Below are 21,199 nucleotides of genomic sequence, written 5' to 3'. Positions count from 1 at the left end.
TTAAGAAATTTTTAGAATTTGTAATGTGATTAATGAGTGTGGTCAATAATAATGTCATAACTAGTGATAATACACTAGTTAGTAACTAATTGGTACATGTAGCACTACCGTAATTCGTATGTTAATCTAATATGAGTCAATTTAATGAAAGATAAAGAAATTTAATAAAGTCAATTTTATGAGTAGAGTTATTATTTTAGATCAGAAATTAAAAGTTGAGATGATTCAAGAAATCACGAGCTTAATTGAATCAATTTAATACGTTGAACTTTATAAGAGTTTAATTAAAAATTTGATTCAGATTAATAAAGTTGAGAATGATTAAATTAAGTCTTGATTGAGATTAATTATATTAATTAAGTCATATGGTAATTATAATTAATTACGACTAGGTGAGATCTGTATAAATTTGAAATAATTAAATTAAGAAATTAAGCTTAATGAAATTAATTAAAGGGGGCATTTACATAAAAGTCCTAATTTATGAACTTATATTTCATTTAGTCCTAATTAAGATATTTTTGGATCTTCAAGTTCCATTAAATTTTTAATAGTCGGAATTGCTATTCAAATAGTGATTGTTCACTTTCAAACAATGATTGTTCATTATTTACGATTATCTATAAAGGAACATGATGATTTGACATTTATTTTGATTTTCAAAATTTTAAAATATCAACTTTTAATTTTTTTTTGAAAAATTTGAAAAAACTAAATTATTTTTTTGTGCAAAACTAAAAAATTTGTGTCTATAAAAGAGCATGATTATAGAACATTGATGTGCAAAATTGGAAAAAAAAAATTAAAAATGAAAAAATTGATAATGTTCTCGATTTTATTGAATAGTTAAATCAAACCAATAAGTAAAAGGGCAAAAACGTTTAATCTCATACTTTATTTTTTTATCAATTAGCGAAATAATTATCTGAAACATTACTATACAAAATTAATAATGTTCTTAGTTTTAAAAATTAAAAAAACTGATAATATTCACAATTTTACTAAATAGGACTTATTGATTCTAAAAATCTTACATAGCACCTGAATTACCATAACACTTGTAAATAAGACTTTAAGTAATTAACTCATAATTTTAAATCAAGTGTTAACTATAATTAATTAAAATTAAAATGACAATTCTACCCTTATTAATTTTTGACTTTCAATAAATTCTTGTAAATAGTACGAACTTTTTGATTTTTTAATAATTTTTTAATTTTTTAATTTTTTAATTTTTTGAGACTTTTTTTAACTACACGGAAAATGTGTGTATATTTCGGAGGGTACATTCTCGAGAATTTGAGAAGTGAAGGTGTGTGTATTCAATTAATTAACTCTTTTGTTGGGAAAACCTGAGGGAGAGAGAGAGAACCGAGAGGGGGCATCGATCGAGAGAGAGAGAGAGAACTCATGGTGCTGAAGAAGAACAAAGAAGAGAAAAGGAAGACTTCAAGTTTTGTGCTGAAAAATTGAAGGAAGAACTCAAGTGATTCAACAAATTAAAGTTCTAGGTAAGAAATCCAAGCCTAATTCTTGCAAGAAATTTATGTGATAGTTGAATTTAAGAAGTAATTGGGTTCAATTACATGAAAATAGAAAGAAATTAGGAAAAGCATGAGGAAATTTCAACTAATTTAGGTACAAAGAACTGGGTTTAGAAATTGATTATTTGAGTTTGATTTCGGTCATTCTTCATGAATTTCAACTCAATCTCTACATACTTCATGATGTTTGCAAGTTTTGAGACTTTAATTTCATGATCAAAAGAAGAAGAATTTGGAAAATATTAAGTTCATGGAATTTTAAGTTTAAATTTTGGAATTAATAAGATTTTGATGCAAAAGAATTTGGAATATGTCATGTTCTTATGTTTATTAATGGAATCCCAAGTTTTGGATGAAGTTTTGCATGAACCCTAGCTATGGAATCAAGTTTGAGAAGTTGAATTTTTAGGAATTTCGAATCTGTAAAGTCTCAGACCGCTAGAGCGAAGATGTTTGACATCCAGTATTTTCATTTTACAGACCTGAGTTCTGAGAAACTAAGTTCACCGCTCTATCACCGCTCAAGGAGACATCCTATACCAGCCAGATTTTGAAAATTTCCTTATGTTCATATTTTCTTTCTTTTCTTTTTCCTAGCATCTTTAGACATAAATTACATCTAATTAAGTGTTAAATAAGCTAGAAATTAACATAAGTTAATTGATTAGGAAAATAAAGTAAGAATTTAATTAAATTAATTAGAAAGGAAGAGTAGGTTCAATTAATTGTAATTTGTTACTGACGTTTATGTGTATATGCATCATGTAGGTCAGACCATCAGAATGCATTATTGGAATCAAGCCCATTGTGAGTAGTATAGTAAACTTATGTTTCTTAAAATTATGATTCGAAATGCAAACATATTATATGTTTATGAAAGCTAAGATATTATTTTTGTTATGAATAGACATCTTATATTTTTGTGTCATGTATTAAGATGACATCTTGGATTATGTTAGTTATTGGGAATTATGCCAATAACTCTTGTACTAACTGAGTTCTTTGCTACCTGTTGTGGAATATGTTCCATTCCGAAATGCTTTGAGAATGTTATCGCTATGTATATGCTTGCAAGTTCAATTTTATTATCATATGCAAATTATATTATGTTCAAAATGAGCTTGCGCTTGATTTTAATAAAGTTTATCGGTGTTCATTCATTTTCAGTTTACTGTATTACTATTCACTGGCTTTAGCTCACCTCTTTTCCCTATATATATATATATATGTAGGTGAGTAACACGAAGGGCAACATTAGAGTTGCATTTGAAGATTCTTAAGATAGCCTTCTTGGAGTTGTCACTTGGGTGGAGTCTACATTATGAAATTGTGTCTTGTGAATGGTTGTATTTAATTTACTTGTGCGGGTAATGTAAACATGATATATATGTAATATTTTCATGTTAGTTACGCACTGCTCAATGGATAGGTTTGTTTTCTGATTAGTTGTTGTAAAATAAAAAAAAAGACACTTCCGCTTGTGGTCCCAGTATTCTATCAAACATTTGTGTTTTGTCAAAATAGGCCTTTAGTAATCTCAGATTACTGGCCGGTTATCTCTCTAACTCTTAGGGGCAGGTTGGGGACGTGACAGGAGACCTCCTTATATAGAGGAGATTGGAATATGTTGACTCAAAGAAGATTGATGTGTTGTGAACCAAGCTTTTTGCTGGTGAAGAAACCCATCAAATGTAGTCTGAAAGTGCTTTATATTTTGGTCTGAATTTTTTAGGAATAACTTAAAAAATATTTGAATCTAATTATGCCTTTCCCTTTGTATAATTGGTTATCATTACATGGTGCATACATTGGGTTGGTGGCCTTCCTTGGGATTGAAATTTTCTATTTTTATGGTTGTAAACATTGGTCTTCCATAAATAAATATGATCGATATTTAACTCATTTGTCAAATTACCCATTTTTTTTATTACCTAAGGATGTCAGGGGATGGGTGATGTGGGAGTCGATGAGCCATGATATGTTTGGCCAATTCAGGATTGGGAGTAGGCATCTTATGGGTTTATGTGATCATATAAGTGTTTTTTTTTTTTTTTTTCAAAAAATTGAAATATATTTTTTAAATAAATAAATAAATTGTAGTTTATGTGATCATATTCTAACATCTTATCTTCGTTATTTCAGAGTAATAAAAGTAAAATGAAGAAATACGGTTTGCAACTTAGGGTTCCACCATCCCAGCAAAAGAAGCATCCAGCAAGACCTCCCCTCCCACCTCCTCTTGGCTTCCGTGATGACGATGATGATGACATTGAGAAAGAGATTTCTCGCCAGGCCAGCAAGAACAAGGCTCTCAAGGATGTGAGCTGTGTAGAAATAGATATCTATTTTCAAACTGATTTCTTTTTTTCCCCCTATGTAATGTTTGTTTTCTCTCTTTCACTAGATTGAGGAGCAACATAAGAAAGCCTTGGAAGAGGACCCATCTGTGTTTGATTATGACGGAGTATATGATGAAATGAAAGAGAAAGCGGTTCGTCCTTTGGTGCATGATCGTCAAGAGAAAAAGGTAATCTTTTCATATAAGCACTTATCAGAAGCATACCGCATTTGTACTTTTCATAATTTAAACTGAATATTTGGTTAATATTTTAGAATTTAGATCACAAAATCTTGGGAATTGATTTTGAAGAATTAAATCATAATCAATTTGAAAAGTATCCTGAAGTTAATAGGCAGATTCATGATTACTCATTACTTCATTTTGTTTTAATTTCCTAAGTTCTTCATCCTTTTGTTTTGCAACGGAAGTGGGGAGATGGCATGATGATGAATCATTACTCTATTAAGGCGGTGTTTGGGAACAAATTTTTTAGGTTTTTTTTTGTTGTTTTTTTCCACTAAAAGACAAATTGGTTACAAAACCAAAAAAAAAAAATCCAAACAAAATATCACATCAAACTCCATAATCATTTCACTTTTTCTCTTATAAACATCACATCCAACCACAAAAAAACCCAACTATCTTCCCAAACACAAATTTTTTTTTCTCCAATAATATCCTACAACTAAAAAAACCTACAAAAAAATCCACTTCCCAAACACCCACTAAGTTGGTAATGTAGTACGTTACAATTTGTCCAGTTATAATTAAATTTGATGAGAGACATAATAAATTTGACATGTGTAACCTTAGTACCATTATTACAACGACAAACCTGCTCAAAAATTGATGTCTCAACTCACCTCAACTCAACAAGCATTTGTCCCAGTTATTTTAGGCTGGCTACATGGATCCATTTCCTCTGGTTGGTTCTACTCAGAGTCATATCTTCAGTTAAGTTTTTGAGATGAACATGTCAATTTTTATGACTTCAACCAAGCAGTCATTCCTCTATTTCCTTGAGCACCCTCATGTGACTCTTCCTCACAGTGTTAATTGATCTAAGATGCACATGGCCATATCTCTTTCTCTTAGAAGGGGCAAAATCTTTGTACAAAAGCTATAAGTTGTCAAAAAGGCTCAACAACAAAATTGAGCTCTTCTATAAAATCTACAATAGAAAAGGAAGATTAAAAAAGAAAAATCTTGTACACTAAAACTGAAATGTATGCAACAAACACATTTTGAGTGTATGTATTCCCAAATCCTTGTCTTCAAATGTGTATCTGTTTCTTTCTCCCCACAAGCACCACATGATTCCTAGCGGTGCCACCATCCAAGCTTTTGTCTTGCTTCTCAACCTACAACCACTACCTCAACACTCTAGCAGCCTCATAATTGTTGCGGGAATCACCCAACAGACCTAAAAAATTGAGAACAATAAATTCCATAGTTCCTTGGTAAGATCACGATGAAGCAACAAGCTGTCCACTGTCACCTCCGCCTATCTTCAATTGGTGTGTTACTTCTAACTTCTTCCTAATGAATCCATTTCTTATTTTATATTTTCTTGCAACACCGTTCATCTGTAGCATTCTAATATGAATACACTCATTTCAACCACTACATGTACTATTGTTCTTTATAAAAAATTAAACTTGGACATGCTTCGGACACTTGGAGGACACATTCACGTGTCAGTTGCTTAGACATACAAAATAGATTACAAAGTTTGAACAAAATAACTTAGAACTAATGAATAAAAAAAATAACATAGGTTTATATGCATTGATACATCCTCCTTGAAACTTAAGAAATTTGTGTTGTGTTGTGTTGTATTTTTTTTTTTTTTGGTTTTACTTTGAATGAAATATTTATAGATATGACATAAATATAATAAATATATAAAACACTATGGGTTCGTTTGGTTTGTGTTTGTGAAAAATTTTTGGAAAATTTTCTTTACAAATAAATTTTTAAAAGTAATCAAACCAAACAAATTTTTTCAAAAAAATTTCTCAAAACTTATAAACCAAACAAGTTTTCCAAACAAATCTCTCTTTCACACACATCAAATCAATTACTTTTTTCAAAACTCTCTCTCAAAATAATTTTCCAAAACATCTTTTGAAAAAAACCAAACCAAACAACTTTTCGTACTTTTTATCTCTAAAACATATCTCTCAAACACAAACCAAACATACCCTATGTTTTGGGCATAGCCCTTGCGTGTCTGCCATGCTTTTTTTTAAAACTTGTCGTGTTGGCATGTCCAGGTTGTCATGTTATGCGTTCATGTTCTACTTTTAACTTATCTTCATCTTCTTCTCTTTCTTCTTTGTAATTCTCTATATATGTATGCCTTTGAACTCTGTAGTCAGATCTGTTTTAGTTCCTAATTCAACCCTCAAGCATCATAGTTCCTCAACCCTGGCACTCTGACTTGTGAACATAAAAGCTGCAAGGATACTGTTCACAGTGCTCATAACAGGCCCCAAACAGTATCAAAACCTTGTGATTTTATTCTAAAACCTGTATATGCTTTTGTGAACCTAATACAAACCCTTCAAACTCATATTGTTACTACTTTTTCAACTACAAAACCCAACGAAAACCAGCCCCCCAAACCTAGTTTTTCTGCTAATGAACATTAATTTTGGGACTACTAGTGGGAGAGAGTTCCCCTTAATTGTCTTGCAGTTACATCATAATTTCTCTAATGGGAATGCAACTCTCACTGGTGGGTGATCAATCTGATGTAAGATAAATGGTGATATGGGCTATTTGGTATTCAGTTCTTTCTTCTATTTTTCTTTTTCCCGTGTGAGGAAAAGAAGCAAGCTGTGAGTTTGTTTCTTTTTTATTCACTGTCCTTTGATACTTACCAAGAAAAATAAAATTAAAAATTGATGAGCCCTTGATTTTCTGTTGCAGCCGAAGTATATTCAAGCACTGATTGATAAAGCAAAAAAACGCGAGCGAGAACAAGAGATAATATATGAGAGAAAACTTGCTAAAGAGAGAAATAAAGAAGACCACCTCTATGCAGACAAGGACAAGTTTGTTACTAGTGCTTACAAAAAGAAACTTGCAGAGCAAGCTAAGTGGATGGAGGAGGAACGTCGGCGTCAACTTCGAGAAGAGAAAGAGGATGTATGTGTAACTTTCTGTTTGGTCTTCTTGTGATCTAACTTGCAGTTATTTTGCTGATCAACTAGCTACATGATCTTCTGCATGTTTTCATGTCTGGTTGAGTTTAAAGGAACTTATATGTTAATCTGTGGTAAATTTTAATTTTGTTTTAGATCTGTTTTTGTAGGGATTGGTTATCTAGTACATTGCATGAACATTTGAGAGTAAAGAATACGTTTTTTTATGGGAAATTTGATTATCTGGGCTGAACTTTACAATAGCTGAAATCCTATGTACCTGAGAAGTTTTTACACAAATTGAATGTTCTAGGGTCATTAGGCTTGCTGCTTGGTTATCTTCATTTGTTTTTATGATAGTAAATTTGGAGAAAGGAAGATAGATTTCTAACTGCAAAGCATTTGTGTTGCTCTTACGAAGGTTAGAAAATCATTTTAAAGCACTAATACATTGATATTGTGTGTTTGGAACTTAGAACAGACTTCACTATTTGTCCACTGGGTTGAGTAGAAAGTTTTACATGTTACCTGGTGTAACAGGATTGGGCTAGACTTGTGTACATGTATTATTACTATTACTACAAAAGAACAAACTTTCTCCATTTAAAATTTTGTACACTTCTTTTAGATTGGCATATTGTATAAATCCAAGTAGCATGTGCACACCTGAGGGTAAGTCTTTGCTTATGCTGAGCATGGTTCTGATGTGTTCACTAATTCAAAATATATAAAAGTTAGAACAAGTTGCTAGGGTGGCACCCCCTTGCGCTAAACTTAATGGATATCATGCTTCCTTTTTTCATTCATGATAATAAACAGTTACCTTTACCTTTAAGAATTAGTTCAAAATTGTATGAAAACATTGATTTGTAAAGCTTGCTTTTTACAGTAACTTCCATGGTGGATGAAGATACAAATGTTTTTCTCGCTTTCTCATGGGTGTGAATTTTGTTTTTTGTTTTTTATAGTGCGTGTGTGTGTGTGTTGGGGTTGAGGGAGATGTTGAAATTAAAATGCACCACTTTTTCTCTGCTCATCTTTAAAGATTAGCATGCTGAATTTGTTCTGTGTGTCTTGTACGTCTCCTGTTCTGGTTCTTCATATATATATATATATATAAATGTTCATCATGTACGTAGGTCCCCTTTTTGGTGCTTTAAATATGTCTTTTTTGAGCCCATATCAATTTTGAGAATTTTTTTAGGAAGTTATGGGGGAAATGGTCTTGAGGTTTACAATTTCAGCTTCAATAGAGTACTATAAAGATGATTGGTTTTGTGTCATATGCAGTTATCATTGATGGTCAATGATGGAGTTTGTTAATCTATTTTTAAGTTGAAATGTTAACAAAGCAACATAACTGCAAGCAATCTCACATTCTTGTAAAACTATTACCAGAGTAAGAATGAAATCAGGGAAAACAAAAACATACATACATACATATATATATATATATATAGAGAGAGAGAGAGAGAGAGAGGGGGAAGAACTCAAGACTTTATTCTGTGTGAACTGCAACGAGATAAGGGAAGGTATTTTTTGCCTGGAAGATCTTTAGGATTCTTTTTTCTGCATAGTTGTCTTGGTGACTTCTATGTGAATTCTGTAGACGGGGATTTTCTTATAGTCCACATTATTCCCTTGAAAGTACTTGCCGATCTTTGTGAGAGAACTAAGTTATTGGTAATCTCAGTGGTTAAAATCTATAGCAAGCAAGAGTTAGGATGGGTTCCTCAAAAAAAACTCTGCATTCATATAGATGTAGGCACACACATCCATTATGACTTGTGCTGAGAATTGTGTTCATGTGGATTCGTGATCATGGCATGCTAGTGGGTATAGTGGATTTGAATAGTTTCAAGGAATATTGAACATACGGATTTAAGGTCAGAACAACAAAACTGGCTATAGATTTGAATAGGTGTGATCTTTGTTTCAGTCTTGTGTTCTTGTAAACTTGGTTTGTTAGCTAGTGGATGATTGTAAGTATTTTCCCCATTCTAATTAATTGTCTTCTACATGTGTGATTGCTTATTAGTTATTACATCGTGGATGAATTCTCTTACTCCTTGCAAGTTTAAAGTTTCAATTAATTTAAATGCTCATGCCTTTATCAAAATCAAGCGTCTGGTCATCGTTTCTTGAGTTAAAATTTATTTTTTATTCTAAAATAATTCACCACACTATATTTGCACATTTCACAGTGTTGGCTTCTCTTTATGTCCAATTTTTTTTTTTCTTTCTTTTTTTTTTCTTTTTTTTTTTTTTGGGAAGCCTGGTAATTTTGTTATATTGTCTTTGTTCTGTAGACTTCTCGTCTGTTTTTTAACAATATATTTTCTATTTTCTGTCTGAAAGGTTACCAAGAAGAAAGACATGACCGACTTCTACTTCAACCTATCAAAAAATGTTGCTTTTGGTGCCCAAGATGCTGAAACAAGCAAATCCGAGAAGCAGCAAAAAGAAGAGACTCTTAATGCATCTGAAGAAGGACCTCAATTAACTAAGTTGCCCTTGGAGTCTACCAAACTAAGAGAGGAATATCAAGGTGAGGCTTCTAGCCAGCCTGAGGAGAGATCCGAGTCCTTAGTCGCAAAGCCAGTTCTCGATGCTTCCACAGAAGCTGTACCTGAACAGCCCTCGACAGAGCAACCAAAACGCGATCATCATAAGAGAAACGAAGATGCAGTCGCTGCAGCTAAAGAACGGTTTTTGGCACGGAAGAGGGCAAAGTAACAGTAGTTGCCGGTTTATTGTCCCGAAAACAGAGGAAGCTACCTTTTACTCTCTAGCAGGTAATTTTTAATGCCTTTGGGCCATTGTAAGAGTCTCTAGTCATCTAAAACTTAAAAGTCATGAAATCAATTTTTACTTTGTAAAATGTAGTGTTTTTTCTTAATACCAAATTTGTCTTGATATACCTTCTGTGCCAAACTGTGTGCTTAATCTATAACAACTGCAAACAGGGGGACCCGCCAGATATATATGATTTATGATTATCGGGGTCAATACAATTTTTTTAATAATAATCTGTGAATATTGATAAAATAAATGATTTAAATTAGAAATTTAATGAAAACCCAATTGCGGTGTGTGAAATGTGGACAAGTCAAAACTTGGGTCTTGAGAACACTAACCAAGAGTAGCAAGTAGTAGTAGTAAGCAGTAGCAGAAGAGACTGGAGCAGGTGGTCCCCAGCTTGGAATGAAAATGACTGTTAATGTGCCCAGACTGAACCATGTGCCAATTCTCCTCCCAACAAAAAATAAGTGTGGGGAGGGGCCCCATATACACTCACACCCCTCCCTCCCTCCCTCTCTCTCTCTCTCTCTCTCTATATATATATATATATATATGTTGATTGAAATCAAGTGATCATCAAAGTTCCAAAGACTTTTTAATAGTTTTTTGAAGGGAAAAAGACAAATGGAAAAAGAGAATATATATATATATATATATTTCATTTCTTCTCATATCATTTTTTTATATGGTTTTAAATATCATTGCGCTCAAGATATTTGATACATCCTAGTATATTGTTTCATGACTCTATACAGTTGGTTTGATTTGATTGTTATAAAACTCTTTTGCAAATTGCAACAAATAATTTTAAAAAAAATTCAGGTCTTTCCAATACGATATTGTTACACTCTATTGATACCAATTTGTCTCTACATTTTGTTATTTTAAATTTCTTTTCACCTCTCCTTTACTTTTCCTCTATAATTTCTCTATAAATTTAACGTTCAAATATAACTTAAAATAATCTCTGCCAATAAAATTCCACAAGACTCGTGAAAGCTTCTTTTCTTTTTGGTCTGGTTGTTCAAGTTCATTCAATTTTTAATTAATTGCGAGTAGTTCAATTTACCAGAATCCTTGCTAATACCATAATGATAATATTTTGTTATACCATATTGGGTTTATTATTTCATTTATTATCAATATAGTGATGATAGATCACACAATAAACTAAATATTTATTTAAACATTCAGTTAGGTAAAGAGAGAAAGACTGCTTCTTATGAAATACATAGGTCAGATATAACAACCGGCGATTATTGTCAACCTTCTAATTGGTACCAAGCTTTGGCAACCCTAGCGACACTCTAGCCACGAAACTCTAATGATCACCTTAGGCCACCCTATCAACGACCGTCACATTCATCCACCCTTCACTCCAGTTACTATACGTCACAATTCACCAAATGTATTTAATTTCAAACTATTTTTTGTATGTCAAATTTTTGTTTTATTTTGTATAATTTAAAAATAGAAAACTTTTACAACATCATTAGAACGAAACCTTAGCCATGGTTTGGTATAAACTAAAATGAGACTTTTTGGCTGAAATGAGGTTTTTTGATTAAAATAATTACAAAAAAAACAAAATAAACTTTTTAATTTAATAAGACAAAATGTCACATCCAAACCATAATTATTTTATTTTTTCTCTCACAAAACTTAAAAAAACCAAAAAACTTATTCCAAATGAGATTTTTTTACTCCAAATTAAAATAGTTAAAATGTTAAAAAGTCATCTTTCATACCAAACGAACCATTAATTTCTTTCAATAATCCTTCGCAGCTCGAATCTCTCTTCCCCGAATCCCCCAACTGTTCAAAACGGCAGTTTTTTTTTTTTTTTTTCCTTCTTTTCTTTTCTTTCTTCCTTCCTTATGTCTGAAACAGATAGAAGAGTGAAGAAGAGAAAGACAAGAGAGGGGAAGAGGGAATGGAGAGAGAGAGAGTCGATCGCCTCCGCCTCCGCCTCCGCATCTCTCTTTCGAGCTGAATTTCTTTATCAAAGCAAGTGTAGGTGAGATGAAGATGACATAACAAAGGTTGACATCACTTCATTAGTACCAAAGCTTAACGTGACTTCTGTCAACTTTAGTGTCTCTCGGTCTTACAAGCGAAGTCACAAAATTAAGAGCTGCCACACACAATAATGCATATTAGATCAGAGCTATCATTGGAGCTGGAAAGGTGAATTTCTGGACCAAAATGCCAAAAGAGAGGGTCCACAACTGCATACACAGAACAGTGGCCTAATTAATAACATTGCAATTACTAATGTTGGTGGTGATATGTGGCTGTATTGTAGGTGCATTTAACCTTATATATATATTATATATATTCATCATCATCATCACATGAGCCTTGCTTTGATCTTTTTGGAAATATTACACACCCACAGACACAATCACATCATCATCACATGAGTGCTAGGGGCTCACTTGTTAATGTTTATGTCTTATTAGTACACATTTAATAACTCGTTATCAATAACCAAATACACTATATAATAATTGGTTGATTATTCTGTGAAATGATTATCCAAACAACCGTGATATATTCCTTAAAATTAGAATTTTAATTGAGCTTTAATAATGTAAAAAAAAAAAATTAAAAATCAAAAAATCAAAATATCACACCAAATAAAATCTACACACAAATTAGTTGTTTGGTTTGGTTTTTGAGAAATAAATTTTGAAGAAAATTTTTTAAAATTTTGTTTGGCTTAGTGATTTTGGAAAAATAATTTCTAAAATTACTTTCTATCTCTTACACATCAATCAATCACTTTTCCTTTCTCATCTCTTCTTCTCAATCACTTTTTCTCTCACGCACATCTACTCAACTAGAACAAAAATATCAAATCATTCCAAACTCGTATACTCCAAAACTATTTCTAAAATATACAACCCAAACAAACCAAAAAAATTTATAAACCCTTTCTCCAATTTTTTTTTTAAAAATTATCTCCAAAATCAAACCAAACACACCCTAAAACTCTCCCTTAAGCTCTCAAACATTTCTTCTCCAAAATAAATAAAGAGCCGTGCTTCAGACTCCCAGTGGGAGTCGCACCCCAGTGACGTGGCAGCATGGAATTGACAGAAATCATTAAAAAATAAATAAATAAATATTTTTTTTGGACCAATCACACGCGACTCCAGTGCCGCGCTGGGGCCGAAGCTTTTTCCATAAATAAATGACTGAGGTGTCATTTCCTCAGTCATAGGCCATGTGAATTGAAAAATAAATAAATAAATTACACTCAGCTTAAAATTGTGAAAAAAATATAATTAATTTTATAATTTTAATATAATCATATTAATATCTCTTTTAATAAAATTAAATCGACTGAAACTAATATAAATGATGAGTAAATATAAAAATAAATATATATTTTAATAGACAAGAGATGATAATATTATTTTTTTATTCATGTAATTAATGAATTATTAATAAAAAAATAACTTAACAGTTTTGTAAATTAAAATCATAAATAAATTCAATATAATTATATAAAAATTATAACGCTAATCATACGTTTTTTAAACATTTAAGAAAGGTGAATGTAATTAAAAAAAGAAAAAAAAAGACTATCATCCATCACAAAAAGTTCATAAAGTCTAGGGAGAAAGCTCACAGTGGCGTCAAAGGAACTATGGTCCCCTTGATTTTCATTTTAATTTTTTTTTTAAATATAAATAATAATTTTTTTTTTAGAAAAAGAATAATTTATTTTATTTGAGATAAAAAAAGTACTTTCACTATATTAAAATTTGTTTAATTTGATATTTATGAATTATTTTTAAATAAATTTTCATTTATCTTTACGGAATAAAATGTGCGCGATGATTATAGGATCATTTCACAACATATATATGGTCCCTTGACTTTTCAAAAGATTGGCACTGCCTGCTTATATTTTATCTAATTCTCACTTTACAAAATTACATGCATCACTTTTTCTTCTCTTTGCATCAATTTCTTTTTTCATTTTGTCTCTTTCATAGCCTCCATCAATTTAAAAATGGCTACAATTGCACATTTTCAACTTGTCTCATATTCATAATTTAACCCCAGAAAAAGAAAAAAGATAGACGAATTCCGTGATCACGAATCAGTTCGATTGATAAATTATTTGATATGTATTAAAAAATAAATTTTCAAAAGTATTTAAATATAACAATAATGTAGACCACTAAAAAATACACCACTAATAACACTAATATATTGGGCATGACAAAAAAAAAAAAAAGACATAGAAAGTGGGCGGGGTCCACTGTCACATCATTAGTATTCCCGCTAGTGCTTCCAAACATTTTTCATTCAAATAACCGTGAAGTGAGATTTCAATTTCAATCAATAAAATGATATTTTCTTCTTAATTTTTAATTTATCATACAGGAAGAATTGTTCAAATAATGTAAACAAGTACATATTAAATAATTTAAATGTGTACAGATAAAATAATTCAAACAAGTCACATTGCATCAATTTCACTTATAAAGTTAGGATAAACAAATAATAAGTTTAAATGCATAGAAAATTAAACATAGAATAAAATATGTCGACAATGTGCAACTTATATGTGCACATAGAATGAGACACAAATATTCCACAAGAGGTGAGACCTGCATGATGTGGGACTTACTTGTGGGATTCATCATTTGTGAAACATCTATGTCTCATTCTATATTTAGTTTTTGTATTCTGCGTTCCTAACATTGCTCTTTACAAATCAAAACCCGATTAATTATACAAAATTTTTACTAGTCATATTTATGCTATATATTTTTTTGAGCAATGCTACATCGCCTGAATTTTGGCTTACCTAAATCACTTGAATTTTAACTTTTCAGCCGTCCAACCGATCATCTAGTAACAAGGTGACAACTGCGATCGATAAGGTTGAGAACTGCGATAGATAAGTGTTTCACCGATCATTCAGGTAGTCATCTGGCCAGTCGACCGGCATGTACAAATTCAAACGTTCGGACAAACTCAAATTCGAGCTACCAATCATTTTTAATTTTTTTTTGTTACCCCCTATTTTTAATTAATTTACAAACTTACCCCGTCAATCTCATTCACCGTCAAAGCCCATCTCTGGAAACCACTCTGCAGCACATGCACACAAAGGACAGTTGTGTTGCTTCACGATGGCACTGTTTCATTTCCATCAACATCACCCCCAACCCCCCAATCCAATCTCGCATTGTCCCATCCGATGCTCTCTCTCTCTCTCTCTCTGTCTCTCTCTAATTAAAAACACAACTAACTCGAATGCACAAACAGTCGCAACAATACTCTTTTTCAATAAAAAAAAGTCGCAATAATACTCTTCAGTCTCACACAAAAGACCATGGCTTTTTCTTCTTCTACTTCAACTTCTTTACTCTGTTTTCTCTTTATACTTTCTGTCTCCTCAATCACTTCCTCATCACCGACCACCACCACCACCACCACCACCATCCCTCTCTCCCATTTTCACCCACACCAATCTCCACCAGATCCATACTCAAAACTCAGCCACCTAGTAACCCAGTCCATTTCCAGAGCCCATCACCTCAAACATCCCCAAATTGCCCCTTCCACCACCACGCCTATCTCCGCCCACAGCTATGGAGCCTACTCCATCCCTCTCAGCTTCGGCACCCCTCCCCAAACCCTACAGTTCATCATGGACACTGGAAGCGACGTCGTTTGGTTCCCCTGTACCCACCGATACCAATGCAATAATTGCTCCTTCCCTGGCTCCGACCCATCTGGGTTTCCTCTCTTCATTCCCAAATTGTCCTCCTCCGTCAAAATTCTTGGATGTTCCAACCCCAAATGCGGTTGGATTCACAACACCAATGTCACTAACTGCCAAGATTGCAAACCCAATTCCAAAAACTGTACCCAGATCTGCTCACCCTACTTGATTTTCTACGGTAGCGGCACCACCGGAGGATTCGCTCTCGTCGACACCCTCGATTTGCCAGACAAGAAGGTCCCGGGCTTCGTCGTCGGCTGCTCACTATTCTCCTCCCGCCAACCCGCCGGAATCGCCGGCTTCGGCCGAAGTCCGGCGTCGCTGCCGAGTCAACTCGGTCTCAACAAATTCTCTTACTGTCTTCTCTCTAGAAAATTCGACGACTCCACCGCAACCACCGGACTCATTTTGGAAAGTGGGTCAGATTCCGCAGAAAAAACCGCCGGCGTCAGCTACACTCCGTTCGTCAAAAACCCAATTGTCGCCGGAAAAGCTGCTTTCTCTGTCTACTACTACGTGGGTCTCCGGAAAATCACCATCGGAGGCAAAAAAGTGAAGATTCCGTACGAGTATTTATCACCTGGACTCGACGGTAATGGAGGAACCGTCGTCGATTCTGGGTCGACCTTCACGTACATGTCGAGCAAAGTCTTCGATCCCGTTCTGACCCAGTTCGTAATTCAAACAAAGGGGTATTCGAGGGTGTTAGAGATTGAGTCTATGATCGGTCTCAGACCGTGTTTCAATGTCTCCGACACACAGAAGGTGAAGCTGCCGGAAATGATGCTTCACTTCAAGGGCGGAGCAGAGGTGGCGCTGCCGCTGGAGAATTACTTCGTGCTGGCCGGAAATACTGCGGTGTGTTTGGCGGTGGTGACGGACGGCGTGACTGGTCCGGCAGGGGAAGGAGGTCCGGCGATGATTTTGGGGAATTTTCAAATGCAGAATTTTTATGTGGAGTATGATTTGAAGAATGAGAGGTTTGGGTTGAGACAACAAGATTCTTGCAGTTGAAAGTAATTATTGGGAGTTTGGGAAAATTCACAATAACATATTTATCAATTTGAACCCTTTATTTTAATTGGGAATAAATTTTGCAGATCGTTAATTCGTATGAAGATTGTGATTTGTGTAATCTAGGAGAGTTCTGCAACAATGCTAACGCTGAAATGACTACTCCATCTGTTTATTATGTTTTAATTATCATGGAAAGATTATGATACACGCTTTCAGATGATATATGTGCTATATAATTAAAAAATAAAATGATATAATTTTATATTTTTTAAATTATAATTAAAAAAATAATCATAATAAAATATCACATAAGGTATAATTAAAAATTTTATAAATTATAAATAAAATATTATCATAATTAAAAAAACAAAATGACATAGCTAAAAATGTATATAATATATAGGGATTTAAAATATCATAATTATAACTTTTTTGTATTTGATTATCATTTTTTTTATAATTATGATTCAAAAAAGTAAAAAATTATGTCATTTTTTATATAATTATAAGTACATACACCACAGACCTTTTGCATCCGTTTGGGAAGTGGATTGACTTTTTGACTTTTTAGTTTTTTTGATTATTTTAGCCTAAGCTAAAAAGCTTGGTTTGGAAATGGCTCTTTGACTTTTTTGACTTGTTTTATGAGAGAAGAGTGTAATGATTATGGGTTGGATATAATATTTTGTTTGTTATGCCTAAAATAGCCTATTTTATTTTTTGTGACTATTTTAGCCACAAACTAACCTGCCAAACACCTTATGCCACATCCTCTCCCTAATGGTGTTACTTATACATTTAGGGCTTTGGTCTCGTTTGGAAATAATTTTTTTTAGTAATTTTTTAGTTTTTTAATTAAAATATGATATAAAAATTAAAAAAAAAATTAGAAACTTTTTAGTTTTTTTAACTAAAATATGATGCAAAAAAAAAAATTTAATTTTTACGAAAAAAATGTGCAAAAAGTAAAGAAGAAAGGAAATCTTTGAATTTTTTGTATAAGTTATTATTTTTTTAATTTTTTTAGTGACTTTTAAACTTTTAGACTAAAAAATAATATTGCCAAACGAAGCCTTAGGACTGTTTAGATCTCCCAAATAAGTCACCTTTTTCTTTTTAATATATATATATATATATATATTTTAAATATATCATTTTTTAAAAAAAATTCTGATCTGTTTTATGTAGACAAATCTACAAAAGTATAATTTTTTCAAACAATTCTATAAAAAAAAATTTAAAAGTCAAAAAATAAGTCAACAAAATTTACTATTTTTTGTTTATTTTTATCTTTTCTAAATTATTTTGAATTTTTTTTTTAAATTTAGATTTTGGTTCATCTAATCGAATAAAATCTAAAAAGTTTAAACTTCCTAAAAATTTGAAGAAAAAAATTCACACAAAAATAAGGTAACAAAAAAGTCACTATCAAAGCAAACCACAAACACCACTGGTTATATGTCAAGTAAGTTGGACAATATTGGATATTTTTTATTATACTATTTTCATGTGTACAATTCTGTTAAATTTTTTACTATGTTTTCAAATACAATAGTTAGGACCCAATTTTTTCTATATATATTTTTTTAATTAGACTTTTTTCTTTCAGTAACACTAGCTACTAAAAGTTTCATTTTTTTTAAAAAAAGGATAAATTACAAATATACCTCTTGAGATTTGCTTAAAATACGAATTGTCTCCTGTGATTTGGAAAATTATAAATATCTCCCTTTCAGAATTTTTTATTTAGCAGAATTAATTGAAAAAAGTAAAATTTCTATCTGTTCATCTATACAATAATAACATTATTTGAATTATTAATTAAAATAAAATTTTAACATTATTAAAAACTGTTAATTAACTTGATAATTTATTAATAAACCGACCTATTTGTTAAGAAATTAGAAACCTTAGGGGCATAATGTAATTTCTAGAACCACAAGAAGTAATTTGTAATTTAAATAAATCTCAGGAGATGTGTTTATAATTTACCCTAAAAGAAATGTGTGGATCTAATTATTTACTTTTGGGGAACTCACCAATAGGTATAAAATTCAAAATCTATTTAATTTCAAAACAAAATATTTGTACTAATTAGTTTTATATATTTTTAATTGTTATTAAAAAAAATTAAAAAATTAAAGACGCTGTTGCATCTCACTATTGCTGTACTTCTGCCAGACGGTCACTAGAGACTCACCGGAAAGTTCAATATCATTGGGAAATTGTTAGAGTATCGCTGGTAGGAATGGTCACAAGTCAGGTTTGAGACGGGTTTATAAAATCTGCCCTTGCCTTGTATCATATACGAGGCGTGGCAAATTGGGGGTGATGGATGCTGGGTGAAAAGCAGGTTAATTTTATAAGTTGAAAAATGAAAAAGTTAATAAAAATTATAAATAATTTAATATATTACAAATAATAATTTATAATTAATGAGAATTATATTATATAAAATAAAAAATAAAATGAATAAAAATTAATATTAAGTATAATATTTTAGTATTTTAATTTATTATAATAAAAAATAAATAAATTATATATATATATATATATTACATACATATAAATATATTTAATAAACATAATTGGGACGGGATTCCAGTGGAACGGGGCGAGGGAAACAAAACCTTTCCCCACCCCATTTCTTAGTGGGAAATTTTTTTTAAAACCCATGATACAAAAATTTTATAAGATAAATAATATACAATATTTTCATTGTAGTTGGGGTTCCACAATATTTTCATAGAGAAAATTTGACTATGAAAAATTTGTACCAGATTGAGAGAAATTTTGGCCTGACTCAGAGAAACTTCGACATCGACACAGAAATTTCAATTTTCACAGAGAAATATTTTTCTAGTATGATCATAGAGAAATTTCACCAAGGAACTTTAGCTAATAAAAAAATATATCTTAGACCTCTCTTACTACATAAAATTGGAGAGAGATATTTCACCAATTTTTCCCTTCTTAATCGGGGTGGGGAAAATGACCATCCATAATTGTTGGAAATTCATTATAGTGTTATAGATGTCACTGCAAGTCACCGGAATGTCAAAAACGTTCTCTGGACGTTAAGAATATCACCTGAAATTTATCGGAATGTCCAGAATATTGTCCAAAAAAAGAATAAATGAAAAAATTAGAGCGAAAAAATATAGCAAAATGCGTTAAATATTGATAAACTGAAAGGAAAAAAAAAAACCCCGAAATAAGAAGTAACAACAACAATAACAATGGGAAAAAAACAAAGTTATTTTTAAATTTTTGTAGGTCTAAGTAAATAATTTTCTATATTGATCAAACTAAAAGCAAGCTTTGAAACTGTAAAATTGTTACACGTTCAAAATATGATTCTATTAAGCATTTCTTCTCATTAACCAAACTTAAAATATGTTTTGAAATTGTAACAATTTTACAATTTTAAAGCATGATTAATTTCAATACAAAAAAATAAAATAAAATTGAAACTAGAAAATTTTAGTTTAGTTTCCCTCGCTTGTAATTAAAACTCGAAAAAAATTTGTTCAGAAATTGAAAATTTTCTTCATTAAAACAGAAAAAAAGAAGTGCGTAAGATAGAAAAAGTAGAAAAACTAAGAGATCAAAGAAGAAACAAATATAAAGAAAGGATCTAATGTAAATTTGAGAAGATCTATATCAGATTTATTCATCTTCTTCGTTAGAAACTCATTTCCTTCGCTATTGGTGAGGGGCGAAATAAAGAATCGATTGTTGTTAGTGAACCTCAATCAATAGTGGTCATCGATAATTATATATTAGAAAGAGAAAGAGAAAAAGCAATACGTGATCACCGATCTTCAAATATTAAAAAGAGAAATACAAAGAAGAAAAAAAGCGCACAAAACTTATAAATCTACCCAAATAATTTTAGAATTAGATAAAACTATATCCCTTTCGAAGAGGATATACGAGTAATTTGCCGTTAACTTTTTGTCAATTTTTAAACTTTGGAATATGAGTACGGCTGCATAGTTGAGCCAAATATCCGACAAGGAGGTACATTGGGCCATCACATTTCCTACAAATTGCATGAGAGAGACCCAGAGAGCACATTGGCCGACATCACATTCTTGTCTTTCACCCCCGCATCCAAATGCATTTACCCACGAGACTTCTTTCTCATTCTCAAATTGTTGAGCACTCATTGCTGGAAAACAGTTAGGGCTGGCATCCTTCCAAGCCCGGTCTATTATGAATTCTATTTTGATATTTGAATAATTTCTTTATTTACTTATATAAATCACTAAAAAAATAATTCGATAATTGTAATATATTCATTTATTACATTTATCTTAAAAAAAAAAAATGGACAACAAATTAGTTTTGAAAATAGACCATTTATTATTTTAAAGACAAACATGATAAATTGAACATACTATGATGGTCGGATCGAATTAATTTTTTTGTTGGTGATTCAAATAGAAAATCTTACAAAATGAACGATTCAGATTATTAAATAAAATATACGTGATAAAACTCATGGGTCCAGATAACATCCTCTAGTAGAACAGGGTGAAGGGAAAATGCATATAAATATATTAAGTACAAGAATATTAAAATATATATA

At 31.5% G+C, this 21,199-nt stretch overlaps 2 protein-coding genes across 7 annotated transcripts; both read left to right on the top strand.

The window, feature by feature from the left end:
• Window positions 1-1,258: 1,258 nt before the first annotated feature.
• Window positions 1,259-9,952, top strand: LOC114302138 (uncharacterized). 6 transcript variants are annotated; one of them, XM_082906607.1, is made up of 7 exons: window positions 1,272-1,511; window positions 2,313-2,351; window positions 2,777-2,911; window positions 3,687-3,863; window positions 3,949-4,071; window positions 6,820-7,038; window positions 9,393-9,952. In XM_082906607.1, the coding sequence occupies exons 3-7, from the start codon at window positions 2,885-2,887 to the stop codon at window positions 9,768-9,770; spliced, it is 924 nt and encodes a 307-aa protein (XP_082762733.1). In that variant the 5' UTR covers window positions 1,272-1,511; window positions 2,313-2,351; window positions 2,777-2,884; the 3' UTR covers window positions 9,771-9,952. The 6 variants fall into 6 exon arrangements, with proteins under 6 accessions (XP_082762736.1, XP_082762733.1, XP_082762737.1 ...); XM_082906608.1 differs by having other exon boundaries at window positions 1,279-1,511; window positions 2,318-2,351; XM_082906610.1 differs by lacking the exon at window positions 2,777-2,911 and having other exon boundaries at window positions 1,259-1,511.
• A 4,361-nt stretch (window positions 9,953-14,313) lies between these two features.
• Window positions 14,314-16,810, top strand: LOC114302134 (putative aspartyl protease At4g16563). Its single transcript, XM_028247113.2, has one exon. It carries the CDS (start codon window positions 15,196-15,198, stop codon window positions 16,600-16,602), a length of 1,407 nt encoding a protein of 468 aa, XP_028102914.2. The 5' UTR covers window positions 14,314-15,195; the 3' UTR covers window positions 16,603-16,810.
• Window positions 16,811-21,199: the final 4,389 nt, after the last annotated feature.

This window comes from Camellia sinensis, chromosome 14 (assembly GCF_055761805.1).
Source record: "Camellia sinensis isolate YWXY chromosome 14, ASM5576180v1, whole genome shotgun sequence".
Lineage (NCBI taxonomy): Eukaryota > Viridiplantae > Streptophyta > Magnoliopsida > Ericales > Theaceae > Camellia > Camellia sinensis.
The sequence above is the reverse complement of the archived record's forward strand: the minus strand, read 5'-3'. Positions and strand labels throughout refer to the sequence as shown.